Here is a 23067-nt window from a genome sequence, read left to right as displayed (position 1 = left end):
AACCATGTCATTGGGAAAGGGTAGTGATTTAGGGAGAAGAGAGCCTTGGTAGAGAGGATGCTGGGAGAATCTCATGGGAGGATGGATCATGGGTCAGGCTACAGTGACAGGTTCAGCCTGGAATGCTGACATTCCAGAGATGAGGAGGAACTTGATTAAGCTGTTCAGCTAGGCTCCATGGAGCCATTCTGCCTTGATGTTTTGAACAGTGATATATGTTTCAACTTTTTTTGCAGATTGTTTCTACTGCTCTTATGTTTAGATATATTTTTACTTAATTTATTTTTAGATATATATCTTTATATCTATACTCTCTATCTATAGCTATGTATTACATTTAACTCTTCACTCTGTATGGAATTTATTTTGATTTGTGCTTAACTGTTTCTTACAAATAGTTAACCAGTCATTTCAACATCAGCACCACTTACTGAATAAGATTTTCTCTCTCAACTTGTTTATACCACCCCCTCCTTTTCTTGTAAGAGGCAGTTTAAGGTTTTACTTTATTTTGCCCTTCTTATAAGAATTGATTGGTGCTTTATTGATCTCCCTAGCTTCTGGAAAGGTGAAAATTGTGGGGGAAAATGTCCTTTGTTGTACATATCTGAGAACAACTATTCACCTTCCCCTTTCTTTCTGTCATGCTATCTTGTTGATTAAAACAGGATAACTGTTATTGACATTTTAACGAGTGCCCTGGAAAATGAATTTCTACTGGTTATTTCCTGTCTCAGGACTTATAACACAGTGTGAGATTTTCTAACCTTCCCAGCTGCCAGAATGCACTGAAATATGAGTGTTGTTTGGCATTTTCAAAGAATCTGGGCAAGTTGGAGAAATTTTCCCGCCAGGTGTTTAGCTATGCCTTTATCTGTGTACAACTTACACATCCTCTGAGAAGGGTGGGGTCACATTCTTCTTGGAGAATCTGGTCAAAGTTACAACCCCTCTCTTCCTCAGAGATAATGTGTGTACGTATGCTGTTTACCACAGTTTCCAGGCGTTACAGATTTGTGACCCTCACTTTTCTAAGGAGCAAATCCAGCTTCTTTTGGTGTGAGATGCGAGTAGCTCAGCTCTCACATTTTGCAGAGTTCTCATCCACCTCAGGAGAGGAACATTTGGCTCTTCCTTTTCTTAGAAGAGACTGTCATATGTGTGTGTAATTTTCAGAATGACTTTAAATCCTGTTTCCAAATGGTATGAGTGGATAGGTGGGAGGGTTGTAGATGGATAGAAATGATAGTTTCTAAACCTTTCTTTCTGAATATGTTTTGGTAAATCATGGTTTTAGCTCTGTTGGAACCATTAATGAATACTCCCTTTTTCCAGCCTCTGATCAGAGGGGTGATCTCCTTTAGTTGATAGCCTTTCATTATATTAAGTCAAAAGCAATCCTCCTCTTTGCCCTCCAAGCTCAGTATCTCTGAGCACGGTTCCACAGCTAGAGCAAAGGCAGGAGAATGTAGTTGTGAAAGTACAGACTTGGGAGTCAGACCACCTAGGTTTGAGTGCATTCCCTGTACTTGCTGGCTGGGTGTCTTAGAGCAAATCTCTTAATTCTCTGAGTCCCAGTTTCCTCACGACTAACAAGGCAATGGTAATAGTACCCACCCTAGAGATGTTCTGAGAGGATTAAATGAGTTGATGTTTGTAAAGCATTTAGAGCAGCATCTGGCACGTAGTAAGCACTAAGTGCTTGACAAATAAAGGTTCTCAACTGCGATCATTCAGTCATAAGCAGTTGTGATTGTTACTAATAATGAAGTGAAAATCTTGGCACTGTTTTTTTTTATAAATTGGAGAAGGTTGAAGTGTATTGCCAAAGTAAATCTTGATGTCACTGTGATGTGTATTCCTTATATAGTTTATTACTGATTCCTCAGATTTTCCAAAACAACGTACCTAGAAGTGTCTCCATGCCAGGCATTACCCTGAGTGCTTTACGTGAGCCTTATTTAGCTCTCATGACAACACTGTGGAAGTAGGCACTATTTGGGCCCCATCTTGTGGAAGAGAAAACTGACTGACCTAGGGATGGGGTAACTTTCCAGGTCACACAACCAGTAAGCGGCGGTGCTGGGAGCCACACCGCAGCGAGCCTGACTCCAGATCTCCCTACTCAGAACCTTATACTGCCTGGGAAGACGAGGGGAGCACCAGTGCTAAAAATGTTAGGGAACACACTGCCTGTTTTCTTCTTGTCTACTCAGTAATGATGGGACACCCGTAGAAGGGTTCACCAGCCATTGATGGGGAAAGGTCATGAAGGGCCGTTGTAAAGTCATTACTGATAATTGCACTTTGAGTATGAGAGGGAATGTTTTCTGATAGGGGTGTTCCTGTACCTTTAAAGAGAGCAATACACCTTGTATATCATCTCAACTACTTCAAAGGTTGTTGCAAGATGAAATGAGTTAATCCATGAAAAGCATTCTGTACATGACTGGCGCACAGCAGGTGCTCAATAAGTGTTAGCTTATTGTCCTCCCTGTTATTGTCCTCCCTGTGGTGGATCCTCAAAGGGGTTCGTCACGAGTCTAACCTAGTTTCCTGAATTTTCAGAGGATAGATTCAGTCACTTAACTGGTTCGTGGTGGAACCAAACCTTGCCTCCAGTCTAGCTTTCTCTGAGCCTGATGGCTTCATTTGGTAAGCCAGATCACCTTCCCCCCTAGTCCCCCCAGTTGCTGGAGACATTTCATAGCCCCCCCCCCCTTAGTCTGGGAGCTAGATGTTGGTTTATCCCCTGAAATAAGTTCTACAGTGGATTTTCCTGGTGCAACTTGGGAACATCCAAGCAGGGATTCGGTCTCAATGATGATCTGAACTGTTTTACAAAGACACTTCATTTGAAGCTCACCTAGCACAGTGCTTGGTGCCATTTCAAAATTTGTAAGTTTTCTTCCCCACACCCTCCCCTTCTTTTCTGAGGTCTGGATGCTACTAATGTGTTAATGAATATAAAAACAGGTCTTTCAAAATTTGTTTACTCTCCTAGAGTATATAGTGTGACTACTTGAAGGTATCTGTTTTCCTGTACACATATTCAAGTTAAATTCATAGTTTCCCTACCTTGAAAAACAGTTTTCTTGGAAATAAAATGTCTAGACAGGCTTTGAAACTGAAAAACTGCTGCTTTGCCTCAGGTATTTTTGCTTGAAAACTGATACTTTCATGAATACTTGATTTTTAAAACTTACGCAAGATGAATGCCATTTCATTTGGTGTTTTAGTCCTTATGAATAGTGATACAGTTTTGGTTTTGAGAGAAAGTAAAACTTTCTCCCATTGGTGAAAATTAATTTTTATGACTTTAATCTCTACTTCTGTATTGTTTGTTTAAATCTCTTATCGAATTCAATGGCAGAATTCCAAAAGTGTTTCCCTTCCCAATTTTTTGTCACCTTCAGTCTGCTAAAGGCCTTAAATATTCATTATTCAAGAACAAATGTGTTGCAGGAATTTTAGCAATGCCTGCTTATCAGTGTTTTTTTAAGGATGGTCTAGTGAGTTAAGATGGCCAGATGCTTTAGGTTAATAGTGATAAGTGCTTTTGGAGTCTAATTAAGAGGGCATCTAATTTGTGAATTTGAATCAGGGTTCTGTTATGATTTTGGTGTATAATTGTGGACTTATAATTTGGAGCTTCCCTGATTCCTTAGCTACAAAGTTATGATGCCAATAAAAGAAATTTGTGAATGAGAAGTTAAATGAGAATATTGTTTAATTTGTAACTATTATGAAAATTATCACTATTTATTTGATGGATGATGTTGATAGAAACAATAACAATATACTGAGGGCGTCCTCTGCTCCAAACCCTAGGCTAAGTCCTTGTTAACGCTATTTCATTTCATTTCATCTCTCTCTCTCTCTCTTTTTTTTTTTTTTATGGTAAAGGAAAAACTGTTTTGCTGAAATCAGGAGCTAGTAAATTGCAGAACTAAGATACAGGTCTTAGGCTGTCTGACTCCCAGCCCAGATTCTGAACCATTCATTTCTACAGCTTCTTAGCTAGCACATTCTGTCCTATAAGCTGGGCTACCTTACATAGTATTTTCAATGGGTTAACCCACACCATGACTCCATGAAGGAGGTAGACATGCATTAGCTCCATTTTACAGACAAGGAAACTGACATTTAGGAAGAATAAAGGACTATTCCAAGGTTTCACAATTGGCACAACTATTATCCTTCTGTATATAATAAATAAAGGGTTTTCTTACGTGCTCTTTTAGTGCCATTTTGGGACTGTGAAATTGTTTGAAATTTCATTAGAAATCTCTATCATATGATTTCAACCTACTGTGTGTATCATGTGGTCCTGTGATGACTCACAGAATCCCTTAAATGACTTTTTTCTCTCCCTTCAAACAAAATTTCAGCAGTACCACTGCAAAATACCAGTGTAAAATGTCATAAAACAGGTTATTCCAGCCAAGAATCTGAGGTGAGGACAGCTTTAAGTTGTTCAGTCACATTAAAATCAAATCAGTGATGGGAATGCTGGCAGCTATTCAGAAAAGATGTCTCTGTAGCACATTAAAAATTTTATGCCCTAGTAAGGATGATTAAGAACATGGGCATATTCATATCTGTGGCCACAAAAAAGAAAAAGGGACCAATTTCGTCACAGTGTCAGTGCCAAGCAGCACATGACTCTCCTTGGAATAAATATGCATTTCTTAACTTTTCCAAGGATTTTTAATTCAGTTTACTTATCATAAACATTTTCCCAGTTTAGACAACGTAAAATTTATTAAATAGTTGTAATTTTCAATATTCAAGGACTTGAAGCATTTGTGACATTGTTACTTAAATGGGTACACGAAATTTTATTGCAAGAAAATGTATACTGATCCCTGTAGCTGACTTGTCATGTTTAGTATTTTCCTTTTTGCCTGCACAAGAAGAATAGCTTCTGTAATGTGAATTTAAATGATATATCAATCTAATAAATGTGGTTGGCTTAGCAAGTGATAAGCATAACTAATTCAATTTAAATGCCTCTTATATAAAAATAATGAACCAATACATTAAAGATTAAAAATGTTAATGCAATTAGCAAAAATTAGTATTCAATGAAGAAGCATGTTTCAGTTTTAAGATGGATGATATATCATTCAATGACAAGATAAGGACCAAATTCAGGTATACTTTATTCATTTGATGGATTTATTAAAAATAAATTAAAATAAAATGCTTTATTTGAAGAAACTTTGATAAAACAGTATATAATATGTGGGTGGAAGGTAACCCACGTCCTCAGGAACTATGGAGGAAACCAAGACTTGAGTGACTTAACAGGGACTCTTAGAACATAATATCACCTGACTCCTTGTGGGAGGGAGTGTAGCGGGGGCGGGAGGGGGGCACAGTGAGCATGGAACCTAAATGGAAATGGATTTGCCTGAATTCACTTTTTAATAAAATGAGCATTTGTGGTTTGGGGACACTGACATCAAGAGTATGCAATTGTGTCACCGTGGCGTGTTGGCGCTCTGCTCATTTGCAGGTGGATGGCAAGCATTCCAATGAGGCAGCCTTGATCCTACACAGGAAGGGGTTTGATTGCTGCTTCTCTAGCAGAGACACGGGGCTGCTTTGTTCCACTACCCAGGGAAAGGTGAGCTGAAAGCTTATTTTTGCTTGTTGAATTAGTGTGCTTTGAAATCCTTACTTTCTGCAGATAATCTTGACAATGAGATGTTTCATTGCCTCTTCGCTGACTCATTCCCCTCAACTTCAAATTAGTTCAAGTTTCCCCATCTTAAGAAAGCCCTTTCTCAATGTTCAGTCTCTTCTCCTTGTCACTATCAAAATGCATAGGCAAACATGTACACGTTTGAAGGCAGTGCCCTCATCGATTCTTAGGCCTTCCATTTCCAACCTGCATAGCACCTTCTTCCTGCCCACCCCTCCATTTCCACCTCTCTCAGACATGCTCATGTATGATCCAGTTCAGCGGTGGCAAACCCAAGTCCTACAGGGGCCAAGGCAAGTTTTACAGTAACTAAAGCGGGGTGCTGGCTTGCAGTATGGGAAGAGAGGGAGCAATGAGACTGTGGCCAGCGGCATAACTCAACCAAAGACCCCAGGGCAGCTGTACTTAGCTCCAGTCAGTTGTTTCCCCAGGGGAAAGATGCAGGGCTAGATCTTCTGATTAAGCAAGATTTGCATATGAGTCCACACTCTGCAGACCAAACAGATCCTCAGACTGACCACTGCTTGGTGGCTGCGCATTTCTGACTTCAAGTCGGTCTTGCTGACAGTTCTCATCAGAGAACTCTCCTTGGAAGCAAATGAACCTCCAGTCTTATGCCTGTGGCCCTGAGCTAGCTGTAACTACAAGAAGATGCTTGGGCTGATTCTAGGACACTGGCGGGTCTCCTCCAGCAAGTCAGCTTAGGGGACTCAGCTCTTCTCCAAAACCTAATAGACATAGTGTAGACCAGACTCAAGTGATTCAGTTCCAGCCCTACAAAATTAGTATGTGCATAGGATCCAAAAAGAAAAGAAAACATAGTAGGGGGGCCTAAATCTGCTTAGATAGATAAGCTTCTGCATTTCTGTTGCCTCACCCTGTATGTGGTTGGTGCTAAGAAAGCACTGATATCTTTGTTTTGTTACATTTGCACTCTCCCTTATTAGTGATGATCTGAGAATACTTGCTTGTGAACATTTGTACTCAAACATTAAGGCATTGAGTCTTTAGGTGGTTATACGATCCAGAGAGACATATTAGAATAACCTGCCAAAAGTGAGGACAGTATTTTCCAAACAACCTCCCCACCCTATAAATGGGACTCACTGACATGATGGGCCTTCCTTGTGGCAGCCTGTGTCCTGTCTCCCGGCTCTTTGGGCACAGGGAAGATGGTGGAGGAGCACCACTGTTAGGGGTAAGTATTGACTGAAAGAGGATATAGATGTGTTTAAAGCTTCTTGGCCTATAGATGTCCTTTCTTTTATTGAAAAAATGGCCCCTGCACCTGATGTGTTCTCAAGCAACAGAAAAGGAATCCAGAGCCCATCATCCTCTCCCGTTACAGTTTCCTGTGTCTCCCTCCAGGGTTAGTCTCCACGTTCAAGTATGTAGAGGTGGATTTAATCTCCCTCCCCTTCCCCTTCTTTTTCATTAAAAGGGAACTTCAAACATACTTTTCACTTTTTCTCCCACTGAATATATAGATGCACTACTAATCTTTCTTCAGAGTTGTTGTAAACGTGCAATTTTTTTATCATTTACTTTTTAGATATTGGTACAGAAACTTTTTAACAAGTTTACTGTTGTAAGTCTCATACCTTCGTCATTATCCTTGATGCATTCACCTCCAGACGCCCGAAATATAAGTGAGATCAACTTGAGTCCCATGGAAATCAGCACATTCCGAATCCAGTTGAGGTGAACCTGGCTTTCAGATTTGGATTGGGAAGCATTGGCTTTTATACACTTCTTGGTTTGACGTGCAATAAAGAAGCACATTATTTTAGCTTCTGGCTACTGTGAGGACATGAAATCTGTGATTTTTTTTTTTTTAAACCAGTGCAGTAAGAGAGGGAGAAAAAAAAGCCATGCTATAACTTTTTTTTTTTTAAAGTTCCTTCCATGAACTACCATCATCAGTATGAATTGATGCAACAAACAAAGAAATGTCTAAAGACAACCTCAACAGATTGTATCTCAGGTTAAATGTTAACTAATTATATCTGTGTTGGGGGTTGTGAAGAGATTGTTGTAAGTATTCATGTTGCTGACCCTTTGTTAGTCTTACAAAAATACCCATGGAATAAAAAGCTGGTGGGTAATAGCTAATGGCCAAAATGGTTGCAATCATTCATACGTGTTAGAAAAATTTTATGTGTTGAAATATGTGGAAAAGTGCAATCCGTCAACCCTTATACATAGTTGACTATGTGTTTTTCTACCACTTGTACCACTTGACCCCTCGCCTCCTACCCTTTGTAAGTATTTCCAGAAATATCAGATTTTGAATCATTCAGTAGTAGACAAAGAGGCATATTTTCATTACTTGACAGTGTGGGATAGGTGCAATTTATTCCATTGTCACTAAAATAGAAGAAGCAATTCCATAGGTACCATGACCTCTTTTAGGTACCACAAGGTGTCTTTTTACACAGCTCATTTGAATACAGATGTTCTGAGAAGGGGTTTTCTATTTTAAAATTATCGTATCAGAATAAATGTGCCTTATTTTTTTATAAGTCTTGTTAAATCTTTTGGTGTCCATATTATGGTTGGGGGAAGGGAAGAGGCTGGGGGGAGGTGGAGGGGTGGGTACTTTCTATGACACATAAATTGTATAATTTTTGCCTGACAATGCTGGCCACGTTCTGATCTGTTTCATTAAATTTGTGGTGATGTTACTTTAAACATTTTGACTATTTGAATGTACTGAGATGTCAGAAAACAAAAGAAGGAAGAAAAATATTGTTAAGTAAAATATGCTGCTGCCAAGGAGACTGCAACGTGAAGCAAGGATTTTGTAACATGCAGAATCCACATGCTGTTTCCATTTCACAGGAGTTCACCATTTTGAAGACAGAATGCTTTAAAATAGACCCTGTTTTGAAACCCACTTACATGTAGCTTATCATAATTTATCTTATTAAAGAGTGTGTTTGTTCAATGAATTCCAGACTTTTGTACATGCTAACCTCAAAGTGAAGCTCTAAACCTATGTGCCATTACAGTACTTTCGATAAAATTTATTTGGGATCATCGTGAACTTGACATTAAAATAAAAGCAACATTAGCAACATTTAGAAGATTCAGTTTTAGCATAGAAAGGATTCTTGACTATGTGCACTTCTGAAAATTCTCTTTGTGTTAACTAATAGATTTAGCATTATCTGACTTTAAACTTCCATTATACCTCCTGCCATTCCAACATCTTCATATAGAAATAAAATACAATTTCTATTTTATCATGTAGTCTGATTATCATCTGGATTTTCAGTCAAGATGCAGCTCCTAAGATTATTGTTATGTTAAATTCATAAACTTATTTCTCCTTTAATTATTAAGGAAACAATACTAGTGTTGATCGAGATATTACAAGGGAGTAATTTCATGCAATAAACATGTACTGTAAGTTTCCTTCCTCATTTTGGGGGGATAAACAACTTTAAAAAAAAAGCCTCCTTTTGGTGGACATCTACAGATGTTAGGATTACCAGAAGCAAATCCCAGGAATGAGATCAGTATTTTTGTTGCATCTTAAATGTAGAACCTTCCTATAGGAGTTCACTGTGTTCTGTGCTTTAAGTGGGTGTGCTTAATTGTTCTGGAATTTCTGATCAATTGAAATAAAAAAATCTTGATGCAATAATAGTGGTTTTGCCACTCCCGGTTGTTTGAGATGGATCTGTCCCGTGTTTGGTTGGGGTCTTATTCAGTGTGTGTTGCCACCAGCTGCTCACAGGTAAAGCAGAAATTCTCTTTTACCAGCAAGTTTCTGCTTTTTATTTTTAGAATAAATCATCAGGGAAATGAAGAGAGGATGCTTTTGCTTTGGGTTGTGGTCAAGAACTGATTAAATAATTTAGTGTCCCCGGCACACACTAAAAATCATACACTTCAGTTGTGATCTCAGTGGCATATTTGTTTGCTTATGTTTTATTACATTTATTATTGCAGATGTTCAGTAGTTCATTACTTTCTCTTATTTTTTTCTGAAAATTTAATTTGTGGTTATAACTACAGTGTTTGAGAACTCAGCATCCTTGTTTTCTACAAATACTGATTAAAACAAAATGCTGTAAAATGTAGAACATTGTAATTACCTTCCCATGTCTTTGTTGTATTTGTGCTGAAATGTTTTCACATTCCTTTTTCTGGAAGAAATTCTTTGCTTTCATTTTGATTATGTTGCTTACCTTGAAATCAATAGGTTTTGATATTTTCTCTTGGAAGATTTTATATCTTTTTGGGAATATGTAATATATCTAATAAAAGATAAATATTATCATGTACATGGTTCTCTAGAGTAGTTCTTAAGTCCTATTTTTTAAACAAGATATATTAAAACATTTTGAGGGGTAGGGTGGAGGTGTGAGGGCTAGTTCTTTCTTCTATTATGAATGAATCGCTCCTTCTTCAGTCCATTCTAATTAGAAAAGATAATTTTAGCAAGCAAGTAGCAGGTGGGGGTGATAGTTTCACGTCTGGGTTTGGGGTCAGCTTTGAGGTTAGAGTCCAGGAACCTTCCCAGGAACGCCGTGCCTGTGGGACCTTCTGAACCAATGAGCAGGGCGAGATTGTGGTCACATGCCATGTATTCCAGGATAAGATGAGAGTAAGCCAAGATGTGAAATGAAGAAGGTCCATGTGAGCTGATCCGGAAGGTAAGGTGTGTTGGAAGAGTGGAATCTGGAGACACTCTGCCAGCCTGCTGGCCCAGACCAGCACACAACTTAGTGGTTTGGGGGGAATTCCTTCAAAGCCAGGAGGGGGGGGAGGGGGAGGGATAAATATCCCTGAGGTACATATGGGTTACCCAGGCAAACGATATATGCCAACTAGGAAGTTTGGACTTGTTTTGGATGACTTAAAAAGTAAAGAGATTAATCAGTTTGTAATATGTATATACTGAGTTATAAAACCCTAGAGAAATATTAATAAAAATACTAATTTCATCATCAGATAGTGAAAATTATTTTTGGCTGCATATTTGATTGTCAACATGTCAAAATCATTTGAATGTTAAAACTGGTAAAGAAAAATTTCATTTAGGTGGGCGTATGTTCACATTCCTCCTACAAAGCTGTGATGTAAAACCAACTAAGGGTGATTGTGGCTGTGAATGGTTGAAGTAGTGGCCCAAAGGGGAGTGGGAGGAGGACTCTATGACATATGCTGCCATATAGCCTATATAGAGAATGCCTGAAGAGAGGTTGTAATGGACGAGCCTCTTTTAATGTACGCTGGCTTAAGCAAAAACAGGTGATTTATTGTCCTCAGTACCTAAGGTTCAAGCGTAGACAGCACTCCAAATACAGCTGTAGCCAACTATAAGGTGATGTCATCCAGGATATGTTTTTTTTCTCTTGTTTTGCTTTCCTCTGAGTTATTCTCAGGCAAGGACTGCACATTTGATGGCAAGATGGCTACCAGCAGACTCGACTTGCATCCCAGCCGGCTTAGTGACCCCATTGGTAAGAGCACCTTCATCCACATTTTCAGCAAATGTCCTGAGATTGATAGTACTGGCTGTCATCTTGCTCATATCCTAATGATGGTGGCTAAGGATAGAGTTAGGTTCAACTGAACCCCATGGGCAAAAAGCATGAGAAATAGTCCTCTCATCACCCCCCACCTCATAGAAAATGGGATTCTACAACCAGAGGAAAGAGAATTGGATACTGGGATACTATGGATTCTAGGCAGGCAAAATACAGTACGAAATACATTGCTGAGAAAAAACAAATGTGCAAATTTAGAAGAAGTAGAAAGCGCACTTAGCTTCCATTTCAGGAAAGGTTTCATAGAAGAGGTAGGCTTGAAATATCAATAGTTCCTAAAAGATGCATTTGACTTTAGGAGGTAGAACAATATGCGTGTACTCCGTAAAAGACCAGAATGAAGAAAGACATGGTAAGAGCAAGGCTGAAGAACTAGAAGTAGTTCCTTCTGTCTGGAGCAGCACTGTCCAATAAAACTTTTCTGTGATAATGGCAAGGTTCTTTCTTCATGTGCCGTCCAGGATGGTAGCCACTAGCCACATGTGGCTCTTGAACATTTGAAATGTGGTGAGTGCAACTAAGGAACTGAATAGCTTATTCTAGTTGAATAGCAACATGTGTCTACAGTATTAACCCTGGTCTGGAGCACATGGTAGCTATAAGATACTAGTAGGAAATACAACTTAAAATGCAAGTTAAGGGCACATTCTGCTACAGTCATGCTATTCACTGTGGTCCTCAGACCAGAAGCATTGGCATTACCTGGAAACTTGTTAGGAATGCAGAATCTCAGGCCCCACCCCCAGACCTGCTGAACCATAATCTACATTTTGGCAAGACCCCCAGAGGATTAATGTGCATACTAAAGCTCCAGCCTAGAACATTTTTCAAGAAACAAAGTCTCTCACGCCTGTTAGAATGGCTGTTATCAAAAAGTCAGTTATCAAAAAGGCAAGAAATAAGAAGCGCTGGCAAGCATGTGGAGAAAAGGGAACCTTCATACACTGTTATGATTATTTTTCTTCAGGGCTTTGCACTTGTTCCCTCTGCTTCAGTGATTCTACTTTCTTACCTTCCTGGGGCAGGCTCTTTGTTATTCTGCTTTGGTTCATTGTCACCTTCTCAAGAATCTCCCTGGACCAGCCAATTTATACAAGTCTTACCTCCACTTCTTCACTAAGTATTTTATTACCCTGCTTCTTCCTAACAGAGCCAAGTGTGAAATCATGTCAGTTTGCCTTCCTCACTGATATAAGTACTACTGAAGGCAGGAACCCCAGCTGTTTGTTCAGCCTTGTTATCCCCACACTTGCAACAGCAGACATTCAGAAAATAGGTGTTCAATAAATTGATGAAAATGTTTATCACCATTAAGTGTTGAGAAACAAAAATCGCAATTTTCAGAATAGAAGGCTGCGAAGTCCCTTACATCTTAATTGCATTTGTTCATGTTATTCTCCTGCTGAAAATTCCCATTACCAGAAATTAAAGTATAAACGTTTCAAGCTGCATTCCTAATTTGCCTAAAGGATGTGACCTTTTTATGGAAGATATTGTTGCTTAACAACCAGCTACTGGCCCTCTGGCTTCTTTGCTAATAAAATCCTGATTTGATTCACATATCAGACAGTCATAAGCCTCAGGAGGTGAATTGTGATTGGTCTAAATTAGTCATGATGATTTCCTCCTCTAGGCTTGATGACTGATTTAGGAATTGACTTGTGACACAATTTTGGCCAATGAACTATGATGGGAAGTCTGTTGAGGGCTTCTGGGAGAGGACTCCTCCCTCCTCAAAAGGGGAGAGCATCTTACTCTCATGCAACAATGTTCAAAGGCAGTTTTGTGTAAGCGTTGATGCTGGAGCTGCTGCAGCCATTTTGCAACCCTGCAGAGACAAACCTGAGGACAAAAGTCAACTGGATGACCAAATAACAAATGAGTAGAGCTGATGTTGCTGAGCTGCTGAATGAACCAACTCCCACCTTCTTGTTATATGAAGTAATGTCACTTTAGTATTTAAGACACTTCGAGTTTAGTGTTACGTTACAAAGAGCTGAAAGCATTTAAACTGATGCCCCTCACCGCTGCCTCAGCACCATGCTCTCTTGTTCTGAATGGGTACATGTGTACTTGCCTACCTAAAGCTTAGTTGTAAAGTCAGTTTCTCAGAACACAGCCTCTTACTTTGTCCCTATTGCTCCCACCACCTTGCACATTTGCTCAAAATATTAAATAAAACTGTTCTTAATGATATTATGTAGCCATTTTTTCAAATATAAGATGAGAAGAAGGATTTTTAAAAATGCAAAATGAATCCAGGATGTGTGTACTAGCAAAATGCCTGAAGACTGCAGAGCTCCTTTGGCATATGCCCTCAGAGAGTGTCAACTCAAATGTGGAATTGGGGCTGGATCCCATGTAGTAAGGTGAACCTTATGTTAACCAAATGTTAAGCAAAATCTGGAGGCAGAGGGGAAGAGAACCAAGGGGCCGGGGTGGGAGCAATGAGTCGGTGGACGCTAGCCTCTTTGAAGTATGTCAGCTAATTCTTTAACTATTTTAATATTTTTCCAAATAGATTTAAATCTTTGAAGGACTATAAGTGAATTTCTGAAATCTCCAAACCAGGCAAAGGAAGGAAATTGTAACAGTGCTATTTTAAAGGGCATATTTTAAGGGCCTTACATGGAACCCGGTGTTCTTGGCTCCCATGCTCTATGTAGCTTTCCAATTTTTTTATTCATAAGCTTAGCCTTGGGGCTCATTTTCTGGTCCCAAATCTAAGTGGCAAATGTTAGCAAGCAAGATGTGTCTCTAGGGTCTGGATGTATGAAAACTCTTTTACTAAACCAAATGGAGCCCTCATTGGTTGACTTTCAGAGCATGATCTGAAGTTGTGAGGAGGCCTTTATTTTGATCCAAAACTCCCCCCCAACTGGAGCAGATCAGAGCACTCATCTTTCTTGGGATGGGTGTCCTTGTCACATGCAGGATTCAAATCATTTTGGGCTGGCTATATGGAAGTGAGTTTTCAAAAAAAGTGATTTGACTCATTTGTTTATTTTGTCTTCCTAGATGGATTTTTTAAGTGCAGTTAATAAGATTACTTTGAAGTTTAAATCTATTAAGAAAAATCTACAAATTCATCTTCATTGAATGTGTGGGCTCCCGTTAATAGAGCCTGAAGGCAGTTGGTTTTAGATTTTGCGTTGAGCTTTCAATAAACATTCATGGGAGTTGTCATTTGCTCAGGGTACCTGTGCTGGGCTCTGGGGGAGTGGGATTTTAATAATCTTGCCCTCCTGTCTAGTAAGGGAGAGAAATCCAGCATGGAGTTAAGGTGCTAGAAGACCAGAGGGCAAGAGGGCCATGTTAGAGTTGGCGGCACAAATGATAAGGTAATTAGAGCACATAGGAAGGAGACTTTCCTTCCATATGGAGTGATGAAGGGAGAAGAGGAGGAGGTGGGAGGATTTGAGCTGAGCCTGGAAGGATATAAGTATATCACCAACTAGATGTGGGAGAGGAGGGTGGCATGACACCAACAGCATGAAAACAAGAAATCTCATGTCTGGTGGAAGTTTTGTGAAGGGAAATCATTGGAAGTTATACTGGAAATGTTTTTGTATAATTTAAAGGCCCCCCATAATCTGTATCTAGACTTCGGACTCTACAGAAGAAAATGGAGATGTGGTAGTATGCACATTAATATTGATTGATAAACACATTTAAGAAGGTGAAAGGAATGAAGCATGTGTGTAGTTTTCAGGAACCCTTAATAATTGCCAATAATTGTGAAGAAAGGGAAACATATATGTCTGAATTGATCTTTTTCATTGTAGCCACGTGATGCCTGATTAAGGCAATTATGAAATGTAAGTTTCTTGTGTATGAGACTGTTGACTTCAGAACTCTATAGTGATTTTATTAGTGAAATAGTAGCATCTAATCTAAGCTTGGACAGAACCATTTTACAGGGTATCGAAGTAACTAGCTCCTTTCATTAGTCCATAGTCAATCTACTTCAAGACTGTCTCTACAGTTTAATTTGTCAGCTGTAAACTCTAGAGTATTTGTCACCCACATAAGAGGTCAAAGAATTAATGAGACACATTATTAAAATACTTTTTAAAGGGTCTAATATTTTGAAGTTTAGTAGAACTTTGTCATATGCAGTCTTTTGGGCCTGTGTCATTGAAACGTAATGATGAGGTTTTGTAAGTCAGTAAAAACTACATAAGGTGAAAGACTAGCCCACCTGATCCTGAATCCCACCCTGTTTGCATGATGAGAGATGATTGAGATTTCAACAAAGTTGTAGCCCCAGTTCTTACAGCTTTAACAGATATGGGGGACATGGAGCCCTTTGAAGGACAACATTTCAAATTAGAAGGGAACACAAGGGGCAAGATGGCACCGGCAAAAATGACTGGTTTTTGAAAATATGCACCTGGCTTCATTAAAATCTCTAGAAATAAACAATGAAAATGAAGGCTTTTCAACATTTAAAAAGAAAGCTACCTACTTGAGCACCTGGTATCATGGGGCCAGGAGGCTGTAGGAGTCCCAAACTTGCCAGGGTTCCCAATAGAAGGCAAACGGTCTGTCTCAGGCCTGTAGGGTCTGGTGTTGCCATCTGTGTGGTTATGATAATCAGCTACCTGATAACGTTTGTAGAGCAGCGAGGGCTCGTGAGAGCGGCCAAATATTGTCAGAGGACAAGGGAAAAGAAAGGATCACTAAATGCTGATTCCCTTTTCTCTTCCTTTTTCAGAAGGCATGGCCAGAAGTAAAATGTGATCATAATAATCATTGCCAACACTTATTGAGTGTTATGTACTGTAGGCACTGTAAATACATGGCATACTTAGGTATGCCTTACAGCCACCCTATAAAGGCTGTACTATTATTATACCCATTTTACCGAAAAGGGAAGTGAAGGCTAAAGAAATACAATTCCAGTCTTGGTCTACTGGGGGTCTGAGATCTACGGTCCACAGGTCAAAGTTAGCCTACTGCCTGTTTGTGTAAATAACGTTTTATTGGAACACAGTGATACCATCTGTTACATACTTTTTATGGGTACTGTATGGCTACAAAGGCAGAACTGAGTAGTTGTGACAGAGACCATATGGCCCACAAAGCTGAAAATATTTGCTGATGGTCCTTTAGAGAAAAAAGTAGACCTTTTATCAATCTGACTATAGAGTCCACTTGATGTGGAATCCCCAGAGTTGTCACTTCAGTGAATATTGAGAACATTTTAACTATAAAAGAATGGAAAATGTGGCAGCAGTGGTGGAAAAGCACTAGACTGGGAGCCTGACAATCTAGATTCTTGTCTCAATTCTGCAAAAAGTAACTGGGACCTTGGAAAAGTCACTCCACCTCCTAAGAAATCTTTCTTCCTGATCTGCTCATTAAAGCCACATTGCCAAGCTTCCAAATTAAAAGGTTTCCTAAACAGTTTTTCTGGTTTGCAAAAAGCTATTTTAACTGATCAAATAAAATGCATTTTTACCAGTTCTCCATGGCAACGCTCACAGCTCTTGCCAAATAACCTTTTGAAGTCCTATTTCTGCATGTTTGGGGTATGGCACCTTTGGGTAGAAAGATGTTTCAGAATGGGAATATTCTGTTTAATGCAAAAACTTATTTTTGTTTTGTTTTGTTTTTGTGAATGCCAGGGTTTCCTTCCACTGAAACCACCTAAGCCTGAAGCTTTTTCTAGGGAGATTGAAAGCTGAATGTGAGGAGTAATATAAAAAATCCCGAAAGGATTATGTAAAAACCATTGAGTTTCAAGCTGTGAGCCAGCACCAACAGCGCCTACATTTTGTGGGCTTCAGATCAGTGCAGGGACCTGTGGAACAGGAGATTCTTCCATTGAAGGACTAAGTTAAGAAGTCACTTTAAATCTCAAGGAATCTTAGTCTTTTGCCATCTGTGGTGAAAAATCAATCCTGGTGTAGCTTTACCCTGAAAGATTAAGGGAAAGGACTGCTTAGGAAAAAAATACAAGCTGCCTTGTGATAAGTGCCTGAGCTACTGCCTTACGCAAAGAGGATTTGATGAGAAGGCTGCTGATGGGACCTGTATCTTGTTCCAATACTGCATCATGTTTGTTTGAAGCAAGAAATGTGTTAGTTTGGTGATCCTGTCTTGACTCTTTTCTTTTTAAAGCATAAAGATTTGGAGTGGGAGCAGGAAGGAAATAATTGGATGTATATCTTTGAATTCAACCTGAGTCAAGTTTGAGTGTGAGAGAAGCTATAAGTATATTTTAGAAAGAGAAAGACGTCAGAACTTCATGCCCACCATTTAGGAATGAACTTCCATTTGGCAAATGTCAGTTGTGTCCTGTCGGGTCTCAAGTTGGTAAAGCACTGCACATCCTGAGCATGATTTCTTATGACATAGGCATTTGTCGTGGGTTGAAGTGGGGAATGGGGAGGGGTCCCAAGAGATTTGTCCATATCCTACCCTGGAACCTGCTATGTTACCTTATGTGGTAAAAGGGTCTTTGCATATGTGATTGAATTAAAGACATTGAGATGAGATGGATTATCTGGGTGGGCCCTAAATCTAATGCAAATATCCTTATAAGAGACAGCATGGAAAACACAGCAAGGAGGAAGCAATGTGACCACGGAGGCAGAGACTAGAGACATGCGACCCCAAGTCAAGGAACGCTGACAGCTACCGAAGGCTGGAAGAGTCACGGGAGGATTCTCTAGATCCTCCCGAGGGAGTGTGACCCTGCCGACATGTTGATTTCAGACTTCTGGCCTCCAGAACTGTGAGAGGATAAATTTCTGTTGTTTTAAGCCACCCAGTTGAAGTAATTTGTTACAGACGCCTCAGGAAACTAATATAGTACTCAGAATACATCTAACCATCCCACTGCCTGTCTGGAGAAGCACACGGGGCTTTCCCCAGTCTCCCCTGGGATCCTGTCAGAGAATGAAAGGCTGCAGGATTATGTTGATTTGTGTCAGACACAGCACTTTGCCAAAAAGAGAGAAGCACAGAACTGGACAGGAACCCCTTTGGTATTTGATTCATTTTGTGGGATTACTTATCCACTGGCAGTTTAGAGTACGACTTGGAATAAAAACAGGAAAATGTTTTTAGTGATTTGCCACCACTTACCACAGAAAGTTATTCATCTAGTTCCAGTAAATTTGAGTAAAGTCTTCTCAAGATGAAATGGTTGGGTACTTGTCAATAATGGAGAATATGAATAATTTTCACTTCTTAGGAGCTTCTAAATTTTAGAGCACTATTAATATGCAGATTAATTTGCACTCTTTTCTCTCATAATAACTCTGTGAAGCAGGTCAGATAGGTATGATTATGGATCTTTCAGAGCTGTGCATCTTAAAACTGGAAAACTAATGAACGCAGCCTGATTGAAAGATAATTTTTCCTGATCCAATGCCCTGCTCATTGGCTTACGTTTTAGGGATTGACTTGACTCAACAAAGACTTGAAAATTGACAACATAGTTACCTGGCTGTGTCCTTGAAGGAGACTAGGAAAGAAAGTTTTAAAGAAGAAAAATAGGGATTTGCCTTATCACATAACAAAACATACAGATATAACATCTTGTAAAGAATATAAGGATTGCAATTCACATTGGTGGTAAAGAGGTAGATCATTCAATAAATAGCATGGTCTTTATTTAGAGAAAACTGAAATTGTATATCTACTGCAAACACACACGCGAATAATTGGCAGATTAAAGAGTTAATTGCAAAAATTAAGACTATACATATAATAGAAAAAATACAGGAGACTATTTTAATCACTTAGGATTGAAGAAGGCATTTCTATGCAAGGTAAGAACTTGAGAGCTGTAAAAACAATTAGACAGTTTTTCTTAAACATCTTTATTGGAGTATAATTGCTTTACAGTGGTGTGTTAATTTCTGCTTTATAACAAAGTGAATCAGCTATACATATACATATATCCCCATAGCTCCTCCCTTTTGCGTCTCCCTCCCACCCTCCCTATCCCACCCCGACAAATTTGATTATAAAAATTAAAAGTGGTGTGACCAAGATGTCAGAAATAGAGTTAAAAGAAAAACAAAACAATATGCAGTGGTAAATATTTGCAATATATGTGTTATTCATTAATATAGTCAACAGCTTTGGAGTACCAGCTATGGGCCAGACACTGTAGTTGGTGCTGGAAACAAAACACTGAATAAGATAAGTACAGATCATACCTTGTGAAACTTGTGATTTAGTAAGTAAGGAATCACATTGAACAATTTAGAGTATAATGAGTATTAGAAAGGTCAAGCCTGGATGCCATGGGAAAAGTACGGTGTGGATAAGTATTGACAGACAAGAGTTAATATCTTGTGTATAAATAACTCATGGAAATCAATGAGAAAAATATTAACGTAGAAAAATCAACAATAGATATATACTGGAAATTCCCAAATGGAGAAATATGGTTCACCAATAAATATATGAGAAAATGTTTATCCTCATGCATAATCAAATATATGCAAACCAAAGTTAGATATAGTGCTTTATCAGATTATCAAATAATAAAATGAGTTATAAAAACTGTTAATGATAAGATGTAGAGAGATGGGAACTCTCACATATTTTGATAGGAGTGTAAATTGTAGAAATTCTGATGATGCATATCAACACTTAAAATTTAAAAATTTGTCCCTCTGTTAATGTGTTATGAACTGAATGTTTGTATGTCCCCAAAATTTATATGTTGAAGCCCTAACCCCCAAAGTGATGGTATTTGGGCCTTTAAGAGGTAATTAGTGTTAGGTGAGGTCATGAGGGTGGGGCTTCCAATATGGGATAAGTGCCCTTCTAAACAGACATGAGAAAGCTCACTCTCTCTCCCTCTATAGACACACACTGAGAAAAGGCCATGTGAGGGCACATTGTCTTATAAAGTATTATGCAGCATTTGATAGGGTGACTTCTTACATACAGACATAGATATATGTCTTAAGATATTTTGTTAAGTGAGAATTATAGTTCAATATGTATAGCATGATCCATTTCTGTAAAATGTATAAAGAGAGATACATACATATGTATTCACCCATTTATAAAGTGCTACAGTGTGCCAAGTACAGTGCTATACAGTTAACATAATTATCTCATTATCTTGTTTATTCCATACAACATTCACATGTGTTTAGGTAGTATTATTATCCCTATTTCACATATAAATAATTGAGGTCTAAGAGGTTAATTTGCCTAGTCACACAGCTAATAAGTGGTAAAGCTGGAGTATGAATTTACACTGTGAATCACTACACTGTGCATAAATGTTCGAAATGGACAAGTGCCAAGAGTTATTATTTTAGATTAGGGATGGGAATGGGAATAGAACTATTAGGGCCTTTAATATATTGAGAGTGTTTATTATGTTTACCGGTAATAAGTGATTGTTGTTAAAAATTCAAAGGTTCTCCTATTTTGGAAGAAAAAGAACAAATGAGATAATTCAGTGACCTTTGCCTATCTATAAGATGATGTTTGCAGTCAGTAAGTCATGGATACTGTCACATTAATGCAAAATACATTGAAAGCTGTCATTTTGAATCATTTCTTAATCAATTAATTTGTTATCAGAAAACTAATTCAGTTTTAAATGAAGGAAAGAAAGCTTTAACATCAATTATTTTTCTGAGAAACTTGCAAGAGAAGGAAAACTAAAATGTCAAAGCTTGGAATAACCATGGATTTCCTAAGTTTGCATTATTCAAATGGACACAGTTTTCCTGCCTTGTCATTTGATAGGCATAGTTGTGGCTTGGTGGAAATAGGTTTATGTTGAAAGTAAAACTTTGATTAAATTAAGGTAAAGACCTGGATTTAAATCTTAGCCCTGCCTTTTTACTAGCTAGGTCTTTAAATAACAAGTTATTTACCCTCTTGAAACTTTACTTTCTTCATATTTAAAATAGGGATGTTCGTCCCTAACTTTGGGGATTTACATACATTAAATCCTCTAAAATACCCAGCACATTGCCAACCACTTAGTTGGTGCTTAATAAACATTGGCCATATCTGCAGAGACACAATTTAAGCTCTCAAATAGAGAGTTAAATTGGTCAACTCAGGTTTTTCTGTCCTCAGCTCCACTAGTCCAGAAGGAAGGTGGTTTTTCTCCCACACACTAGCGCAAGCCGGCAACAGCACCATCCGGACTGGATGTTCATCACTATGGTAACAACCACGGCCTCCCCACTTCCTGCTCAGTGTTTATGCTCCCATTTTTTCCCTCTCCTCAGAGCCAGACTCAGCTTTATGGCTCCCACTCAGATGTCCTTCTGAAAGGAATAGACAAACTATAGCAAATGGAAATTGGACATATCTCTTTTTCCCTCAAAGTATGATACCACAATTGTCCAATTTTTTTTTAGGAAATCTAACTAAATATTGTACTTCCATTCTTATAGCAACACAAGATTCCCTCATTTGATGGAAATATAAGGAGGCAAGACTTGTGATACTCAATCCTCATGGATTTGCTCTTTAAAGCTCTAACTTAGGGGCATTCGGATTGAAGTGACTGTAAGACCAAAGACACAAATATAGGAATGCAATCAGTAGATCTGAAGGCCCACGGGTTGGCAGGCTTTGTTGAAAGAGAAGGTTGACACAGGTGAGGAATGGGAAATATGGCTGGAGTACTAGACTGGGGTCAAGTTGTGAAAGAATAGATACTACTAATCTCGTTGGTTTCCTAGGAGAAGTCATCTCTCGTTGTACCAAATTTCTCTGTAATAATCTCCACAGAGTCTTTTATTCCCTATTTCTATGATTCTAGCATCTGCAAGAGATCCAAATTTGTAGAAACTCAGCCATATTTGGTCTTAAGCAGTTTATAATCTATGGCCCTAGATGCAGTGGTTATACTTGCATAAATTATTTTCTTAGCTCACAATTCCCCAAAGGCAGATATATCTAGATTATTATTTTTATAGGAATAATATTTTTGCAAACATTAAACTGACATTTTTTCATTCCCAGAAGTCATGTGGCTCTGTACTTAATAAATCAATGGACTTCATCATGTCATGGGAGTTTGGAACAGAGAAGTCATTTCTTGATGGTGAGTGGAAAACCGTATTTTAAAAAAATTCACAGTGAGACTACAGTGTTGAAATCCAGGCTTTGTTGAGAGGGGAAAAAAAGTTGTTTAAATTTGCCAAAATTCCTTTCACAAATCAAATCCTAAGCCTAGGGAATCTGGATCACTGCATTTTATCTTAAGCCATAGTGTAGAGAGGACTGACATTTGCTCTAAGGGACATTTCCACCTGAGAGGAACAGGGAAGGCCCTTCCATTTTTGAGAGGAGGTGTTTGAGTGTAAAAAGGAGAAGAAATACGAGTCATCAGACATGAATATCCCAGCTGTCTGGCCCCCTTGGGGTTGTACTTTCTTGGAATACGTGGCAGAAACATGTTCCAGAACAGTGGCTTATCCTAGCATATATTTCAGAGCATCCCCACAGTTGGCATGACACTACATCTAGCATGGTGCCAGACAGCATTTTAGAAATGGCTTAGGAAGGTGTCTAGAGGGCTGAGCTTTAGATATCACCCCATTTATTCATATCCTACAATGTGTTACATCCCTGGCAGGGATGAGAAATGAAAGAAGTGGTGGGCCAGAAGAGGCCTAGGGTGAGAAAGAAGTCACAAGTATGGCCTTACAACTAGAGCTGAAACTTCAGCAGAGGGTGCCAGCATGGCATTTGAAGGAACCAGGGGAAAGCACACGTCTAGTTATGAGGTTCTGGGAGAACTGACTTGTTACCCAAACTCACACATGACTACTTTATATTAGGAAG

At 38.8% G+C, this 23067-nt stretch overlaps 1 protein-coding gene across 1 annotated transcript in view; it reads left to right on the top strand.

The window, feature by feature from the left end:
• Nucleotides 1-7415, top strand: part of MAN2A1 (mannosidase alpha class 2A member 1) — a gene marked incomplete at both ends in the record, with an annotated part of 155973 nt that extends 148558 nt beyond the window's left edge. Inside the window, 2 exons of the mRNA XM_079702510.1 lie at nucleotides 5522-5632; nucleotides 7263-7415. Coding sequence (XP_079558636.1) covers nucleotides 5522-5632; nucleotides 7263-7415 — 264 coding nt within the window. The remainder of the gene's footprint in view (nucleotides 1-5521; nucleotides 5633-7262) is intronic.
• Between the last annotated feature and the right edge of the window lie 15652 nt (nucleotides 7416-23067).

The sequence above is a fragment of the Hyperoodon ampullatus genome, assembly GCF_949752795.1.
Source record: "Hyperoodon ampullatus genome assembly, chromosome: 4".
In the NCBI taxonomy this organism is placed as follows: Eukaryota; Metazoa; Chordata; class Mammalia; order Artiodactyla; family Ziphiidae; genus Hyperoodon; species Hyperoodon ampullatus.
The sequence above is the reverse complement of the archived record's forward strand: the minus strand, read 5'-3'. Positions and strand labels throughout refer to the sequence as shown.